Source organism: Ictalurus furcatus, chromosome 27 (genome assembly GCF_023375685.1).
Source record: "Ictalurus furcatus strain D&B chromosome 27, Billie_1.0, whole genome shotgun sequence".
In the NCBI taxonomy this organism is placed as follows: domain Eukaryota; kingdom Metazoa; phylum Chordata; class Actinopteri; order Siluriformes; family Ictaluridae; genus Ictalurus; species Ictalurus furcatus.
Genome location: NC_071281.1, coordinates 14,249,241 through 14,257,699, shown reverse-complemented (window position 1 = coordinate 14,257,699; position 8,459 = coordinate 14,249,241). Strand labels below are relative to the sequence as shown.

General features: G+C 40.2%; 1 protein-coding gene across 1 annotated transcript; it reads right to left on the bottom strand.

Annotated features, from left to right (window-relative positions):
* Positions 1 to 454: 454 nt before the first annotated feature.
* On the bottom strand, positions 455 to 8,233 carry atp6v0d1 (ATPase H+ transporting V0 subunit d1). The gene is made up of 8 exons (XM_053617212.1): positions 8,003 to 8,233; positions 4,830 to 5,001; positions 4,149 to 4,327; positions 3,453 to 3,532; positions 3,260 to 3,337; positions 2,499 to 2,675; positions 1,998 to 2,075; positions 455 to 1,734 (listed from the first exon to the last, which is right to left on the bottom strand). Exons 1-8 carry the CDS (start codon positions 8,127 to 8,129, stop codon positions 1,573 to 1,575), a joined length of 1,053 nt encoding a protein of 350 aa, XP_053473187.1. The 5' UTR covers positions 8,130 to 8,233; the 3' UTR covers positions 455 to 1,572.
* Positions 8,234 to 8,459: the final 226 nt, after the last annotated feature.

Here is an 8,459-nt window from a genome sequence, read left to right as displayed (position 1 = left end):
GAATGATATTAAAACGTTCATCCCTAATGATCAGTCTAGATCTAGGCTCGGTGCTTAAGGCTCTGTGGATACAGGTCAGAATGTTGAGAGTTGCCACTGCTAAGATGCCACTTCTGGACCTTCAGCATAGCCCATGACCTCAATAATCTCAATTGTAAGCCATTTTGGATCAAAATGTCTGCGAAACAAGTAAAAAGTGAAATGATAATAATGTCAAATAATGTAGTCACCCCATAATGTACTTGCATAGTTGCAACTGTATCTGCAGAACAGCAATACAAACTATGACTGGTCCAATAGCGCCACCTGCTGGAGGCTCAGAGCTGTTTGAAAGAATCCATATAGGAAAATGCTTATGTATGGAAATAACCTTTTTTTCCTTTACAGAATTACAAAAAAAAAAAAAAAAAAGCTATAATGTGGTTGGTCAGTTTTAGTAAATAAATATTTAACACCATGTCCTACATGTTTAATAACAAAATCCACAGATAGATTTAGACACAGAATCCATATACTTCTCTCCAACACAAGCAAGATAACATAAATATAGTATTTTTTTTTTCTTTTACAGCACGGGATACCTGAATGCAAGGTCATATTTCATATTTAAATCATATTCTATTCTTATATAGGTCCGACCTTTCACATTTGGCTCTCGTTGATAAAATTTGATCTACACCATAAGTTAGTCAACACTAATTTACAAAAACAGAAGAGCACAATTCACATTAGCTTCAACACACAGACTAATGCATCCATACACAAGAAAAATCAACACACGTCCACTTAAGCATGTTTCTATCATAAAAGTTCACGCTCGTATTTTTTCAACCGATGCTTTCTTAATACTCGTTACAACCCGATAAGGTTGAGCCAGAGAAGTATGATTGTGATGGAATTTGGTTTACAAAGGGAACGCAACATGTCTGTACAGCAAGGTTTAATTTGGAGACACTCAATCATTTTAATGATTCCGTATAATAAGCTAAAATTATGGAATGTTTGACTCAATCAATCATGCAGTCCTAAAGTCTGTAAAATGTCCAATTATACTCTTTTGCTTTATCCGTGTTGATGTTCCAGTGATCTTTTTCATTTATTTATTTATTTTACACACATCTCGGTACTAAAGACCTTCGGTTCATCAGAATAACAATGCATTAAAGTAAAAGACGAACAGCGGATCTGCTGATTTACAAAGGAAAAATCTGTCACATGTAGGACCAGGATGTCAGAGTAGGTCTTTATCTGGTCAGACACTATAGACATTAGACACAGCATCTAGAACAAAATGTTGGTGTGTCGCACATTAATGCTATTTTGATCCCTATGTACCATATTAAAGTTTTCAACTCTTTAACTGAACCAAGAACCACCACGGACGATTCCCTCTCCAAGGAAGGCTGTAAACGTGTTAAATCTCAACCAGAGTAAGCTGCTGCCTGAAAGCTGGACTTCTAGACAAAACATACATCATTAGATATTATAGAAATGATTCAAAATATACAGCACTTATAAATAACAGGGTGTGAATGGACAATTTCAGACAAGAGTTAATCAGAGGGTCTAACATTAGAAAATGGGGATATAGTTGTCGATCTTGGCGCGGTGCCTCTGCGCGATACACTCTGCGATCCACACGATGTTACGGCATTCCTGCTCCTTCAGCTTCACATAAGCGTAGAACACACTGAAGTGGAACTGGTTAAGGAAGGCCAGTTTGTTCAGCATCACCTGCACGAATTACAGTCACGTAGGCTTCATTAGTAGAGACGAACATAGAATTTTTTTCAACTCGCTGTTTGGCACGCAACACTATCAGGGCAGTTTAAGATGATTTATTAGGCGGGTGCAATCCACAATAGTGTATAGTCTGATTACTAAGGTCAATTCTGTTACATAAGTCAATGCCAGAAGCAAACATTGTGTTCGTTTTGGTCCTCTCTAACCTCACTGAGCTCATTGTCTCCTCTGTCCTCTCTCATGATCATGCTCACCTCGTGCTCAAAGAAGCGATCCTCCAGCGTTTTATCGCCTGGGTTACTCCCAGCACCCTCAAATAGAAGCTTATATTCCTGGGAAATAAAATTAAGACACAGAAATGATGTGGTTTATGCAATGTGTCCAAGTCACATACTTCTTTTACCACATCAAAATGTTCCTTGCAGCTTAAAAAAACAAACAAACAAACAAAAAACCAAGATGAGTGGTTTTGCTAGCCACCAATCCACCAGGGAACCATATTTCATTTAATAAAATAATACTGAAATATTTTCCCAGCAATTTTTCTGTCAAGAATACATATTATATATGTATGTATATCTGGGATGGAGAAGCATTTATTAGAAGCAAAAGCCAAGCATTTATGACTGAAATGACAAGCGTTCGTTTTGAACAATTTACATCAGACCACTCGTATTGATTCATGTAAACTCGGAAAGTTCGGCCGAATCATTTTATATAACCTGCTTTTGCACTAGTGTTCTGTGAGGACTTACAGGGTAGTAGTCAGCAACCGCTTTGACCTGCTCGTAGTCGTCAGCCCGAGCCAGTTGTGCTAGGCCTTCTGGGTAAAGCTTTCCGCAGTGTGGGAAGAGTTTAGCCCGGTCCTCTTTAGACAACTCCGTCCCGAATGAGTTGATGGTGATTATAAAGGCCCTCCGGTCTGCTTCAAACTGAATGGGGAAATACTCATTTAGAATACATGCACTGGTAAAGCATCACCATTCTAGAAGAACAGAGACAGAATGGGTTGAAGGATAAGCATTATTTTTCCATTTTCCAATACCAATCTATTGCCCGTGTTGTCGACAATAACCATTTTTATCATTATTATCATACACAATCAATTTAGAGTTGTTTGTTGTTATGTAAAGTCTGTGGAACATGTTAATTCCTGTTATCGCCTACAGCTATAATCGTTCCCTCGCCATATTACAAATGCATGTCACAAAGAAACTGTAATCCCCTCTGTCCTGAAGACTTTCCTGGGGCGAAGAATTTAACATTATAGCTTTAGCTCTTACTGTTACAAAGCACTGATGCTGGAGCCTGTTTCAAAAATGCTCACAATCAACAATGACACACTTTTCGCGAAGTCCCCCATACACGTCCCTGTGTAAGTGGTTACTACAGAAATGATAACGTTAGAACCAACGCACGAATAAAACCTGTGATTCGCACAATTGTCAGAGCTGCTGTTATAGAAAATTAATCTTCCAACAGGTTTCAACATGCATTGCAGCAAAGGCTTACGCACTTCCAGAATAGGGCACATGGTGTCTGCTGTGGTTCCACCTAGATTGGTGCAGAACTTATAAAAGGCCTCAAGATACGCCTGGAAAAGAAAAGAAACGAGTCATCTGCTGTCATAGTGCTCTTCGTTTCATTTCATTTCATATCAATTAATCACATTTAAAGATTCTCCTTGGGAAGTGAGTTGCGGTTGTCACCTTGTACAGGGTGTTACGGATGATCTCTATGTTCATCTCATCAAGATCCTGCTCCGAGATGCAATCCTGGAAGAAAGCGGCTGAAACAAGACAGACGGATAAGTAATGTAGAACCAATTCCTGTATTATAAACGTTGACGCAATTAGCACCTAGCTCATTCAGACAGCCTTGGTTGTACATTAGCCGCTTACTCAAAAACTAAGCGCTTCTTTTTTTTTTTTTTTTTTTTTATGAAATAGTATTAAACATATCAATGTGTGAAATGTGAAAATACGAACATGACGTAATCTCTTTGATAAAGATTTGATACGCAGTGAAGAAGCCTTATGCGATATAATGATTTTATAACGTCTCTACATGATATTACACTGCCACGATATCCAGCCATGTTTTATAATAATAATAATAATAATAATAATTCTTTAATCTTTGTCCCTCTCAGTTTTTTCTCTACATGCTGTCGATTGTCTGTTTGTGACCCCTGTAATGTAAACGCTAATGGTAAATTCAATATTACAGAAGTTCAACCTTACATTAAAATGTTTTTTTGGTCTTTTTTTATTTTAACAGAGGACAAAATGAAAAAATTACTAACTATATAGGGGGGAAAAAAATGAAATGCAATTTAAGGAAAAAAATTATAGAGCCCTAAAATTGCTAAGCCACTTGACCGACCTATCAAGTTAACTTCTCACCCAGTGGTGTATCAACCAGGATGGCGTTGTAGAGCTCGGCAGGGGTCTGGGCAATGTTGACGGCCTCCATCTGCTCAAAGCTGCCCAGCGGGTGGCATTTAGGCACCAGCTCGGAGATAGACCTCTGGTGCAGCGTTCCCGTGATCAGCAGGATGACATTATCAATCATGTAGCTGTACCTGCGAGAACAAGAGCACGATACAGCTTTTACACAGGTTTGTCAGGACATAAGAGGTCTTCTTATAGCTGACTAACAACAGAGCCTTTAAATGAAACACTGCTTCCTGGTATTAATAAAAACAATCGGCACATTTGCAACAATCGGGAAAAACCTAATGTTGGCAAAGAAGAACAGCAGGTCTGGAAATGAGTGATGTCACACTGGTGATGAACAAGCATTCAAATGTAAATTCTGATTATTAACTTACTATACATGATATATTGCATAATAAGAACATATAGTTTGAAAGCTCAAAAAGCCTAAACAATACAGGTAAAGGTTCCGTAAAGGTAAAGTCAAAGCCTGAACAATACAGGTAAAGGTGCCGATTTAATCCAGGGACTCGTGTGTGGAAAAACCTCTAATAAAATCCGACTAACCTGATTAAATTATCTGCTGGTATATTTTACTCAGCTGAATCATGTTTTTTGTTTTAAATATGAATGCTGTGAATTATTTACGTGATGAAATCCATGAAGCTGGCCAAAGGCTCGTACGACTGGTTCCTCATGTGGCGGAACTCCACCACCATCTTCTCCTTCAGCTTGTCATCGATGACAGATACAGTGAGGGGAGACGCTTCGTTGGCCAGAAAGCTTCCATAATCCGTGCTCTGCAGATGAAGCTTCAGATCTGAGGGGAAGACAAACGTGAAGACAAACTGAAGTAACACAAATTGAATTATTTTCAAACCGAATGCAAGTAGTTTTTGGAAAACGACTACCCTACTTAGTATATAAGCAAATCAAGGGTGTCACTGGAGCATTCTAATTAGCTCTGTTTATGTTCATGATGTGTTATGTTTAAGATGTTACGGTATTTAAACAGTGTCTTTAATGGACAGCGTGAAGGTAGCAAGGTGCTGTGAACTGCGCTTTGATTTGTGAGCAATATGTAGACCCTGGTGAGCGAGAAGAAAGGAAGCGCACGTGTCTCAGGCCACATTCACACCTGGCGTTAACGTGTACGTAAGTGGACGGCACCGAGTACAGGTCAAATGGATGAAAGATGTGCACAACATCTTTCCTCCTGCGAAAACGATGTACGAAATCCGAACGCAAGAAGTCACAGGAGATGCGTTCATAATGCCAGGTGTGAACAGCTACGTAACGGCTTGTAACCGGATCTCCTGAGACGGACGTTAATACGAGGTGTAAACAGGGCCTCGGTGCTCACAGAACTGAAGTGCTCCCATGTGCAACAGGTTCTCTGTATACTACTTCTTCTTTGTGTGGGTGCAATTCATGGCATCTTGCTCTCATTTTTAATGACCACGCTCGCTAATACTGCTCTGCACGCTCATGCTCTCTGTTAAAGACACTGTTTATATGCCATTTTCTGTACCGCTTATCATACACAAGGTTGTAGGGAAAACTGGAGCCTATCCCGGGTGACTCAGACAACCTGGACGGGGTGCCAAACCATCGCAGGGCACAATCGTACATTCACACACCCATTCACAAACACAGGGCAATATAGGCCGCATTTACACTACATGGTTACACTACAAGCAGGAGGAAAAAAGCCCTCTGATATTCTCAGATCCATTTCAGGCCTCGTTCATATGTGGGAATCGGATGTTCCTCTGTCAACGTGAGTCGTACGTCATTGAAAAAGCGACGTTGGCGAATAACGTGAACTAGGGATTGGTGATATCTTATCGTTTGATGATGTATTTCTGTGTGCGACGGTCTGTGACCTGTTCGCAGCTCACGTACAGATCGAAAACAAGTACGGCGGAAGACGGAGTTGAAGCTGAGGATGCGTTTATCGCTAAACTCGATACTCGAACTGGTTTAGTTACAGAAAATCAGAGCCATCACTTGTAGCCAAAAACAGTGGTGAATGGTACTATATCTATATCATCCCCGATATCATTATATCGCAATAAATAAACACCAGAAAACACAGTTATATAGTTTTAAGTCTATATCGCCCAACCCGAACGTCAACTCTGATCTACACCAACCGCGAAAACACAACTCTCGCCGAGGGCTCTCTTCTTTTTCTCTCTGCCTTAAGACTCCGATGTTTTGCTTTCCTTTAAACGCGGTGCGGAAATCAAAAGCTGGTACGATATTTTCGCCTGCGTCCGTTGCAAATTGCCCCGCTTTTACTTCGTTTTCGGCCCAAGCTTCCCGTAACGTCGACTTTGGGTTGTTTCACGCAGTGTCTAGCGTAAATGCGGATATCGGATATGGGTCACTTTTAAAAGAAGATGTAAGCGGGTCATAAAGAAAAAAAAAAAATCGGATGTAATCGAACAAATCGGAATTGGGCATCACGTAAATGCAGCCTTAGAGATGCCGATCAGCCTAGTGGGGGACGAAACCGGCGTACCTGGAGGAAACTCCGTGCACGCAGGGCAGACGTGAGAATCGAACCCCCGTCCGTGCCCCCCGTTTAAACGCCATAAGATATTTTATCCAGTTACTTGTACTGGAGGAAGATATTTTCACACTACACAGTTTGCCGTCTGCCATCTTTAACGATAAAATACATCCGGATTTCAGTCATTTCGCTTAATTTGTTCATTAGTGTGACACTAGGTTTACAGATCACAGAATCGCATGGTCTTGGATGCCTGTATCAGAGCAATAACCGAGCACAGTACTGGACCGATACCAGTATCGATATCGATATCGCCCTACGTTAGACATCTCGGCAATTCATTGGTGCATGACAGTGGTGTTAAAACTTGTTCCCACTATGACAGGGACGTATATAGATGCTTTATTTTCCAAGATTGTGACAGAACTGTTTCCAGTTCCTCAAACTAAGAAGCTGAAAATCCCTGTGACTCAGAGAAATGCAGGTTTTGTTTTTTTCACTGATGGTGAAACATAAATCCTGTTCGCAGTGCAGCACGATGGCTATAAAACATTTCACACGCGTTTAACTAAAACTAAAACAATAATAAGAAGAATCTCCTCATCCTAAAGATATATTTGAGCTGTTAACAGATATATAAATAAAAGAGTTACTGAGGATCTTCAGGCCACTGCTGTATAAACTGTACCGCTTAGCAGAGCTACATAGTCACATGACCAGTGAGTTGAGCAGGAGATGTCAGGACTGTATTTCCGCAATACAAGTCACAAGATAAAGTGAAATATTTCACACCTAGGCGGGGTATGAACAGCTGTCAGAAAACACCCGGCATTAATATTGATCAAACAGGTCGTTTATGCCAAATAAATGAACCCAAGAACGCGTCAGCATAGAAAACTAGCCAGCAACAGACCTAGCAATGGTTTGCTAGCTGTCTAGCTAGCTAACTAGCTAGCTAGCTGTCTAACGACGTTGTGGTACTGAATGCAGAAACGTTCTTGGTTTGTTTTTGCTTTATTTATATAACTTTTTTTAATGAACCTGAACGCCTAAAGGTGTTTGCCAGTAGGATTACATTAGCTAGCTTTTAAAGTGTTTTACGCTAGCTCGTCAAATCGCTGTGTAGCTAAGTAGCTAGCGATATACTTTTACGTAAAAGTATAGCATTGGCTAAGCGTCTTAACCTCCTGCAATAAAATGAATAATAAATTAACGCTACTATATAAAGAAAAATATGTGGAGAAACATTGACTTGTATGAAGGTCGGACAGCTAGCAAAGAAATGATGAATATCCAGGCTCACCTTCCAGTGTTTCACATTGAACCAGGTTCAGGTAATCGCCCTGAGTGAGAATTCCAGCCTTAAAGCCTCTCACTAGTCCTTCCAAATAGCCATTATCCACGTTAAAATATAATTCCGAAAACGGCATGTTGAAGATTTCTATCTGTCTGTCTATTACAGGATATTAAAGCCTCAGTAAGAGTGTGTGTGTGTGTGCGCGTGCACGGGCCGGACTCAAGCGGAACAGAGCCGCTCATGTGACAGATCACGTGATCGAGCTGTGCGTGTTCTAGTCACTCTCACAAACTACCAGAGAAAAAGGGTTTCCATCGCAGTTTTGAGCAAAATAAAACCGATAGCCTGTTTTAAGAATGTTGACAAAAGATGAATGCGAATAGTCTGTGTTTCCATTAAATGATGTTATGTTCTGAGGTTAAAATCTGGGTTTTCTCCTCTCACCATAGTCATTACAATTAAA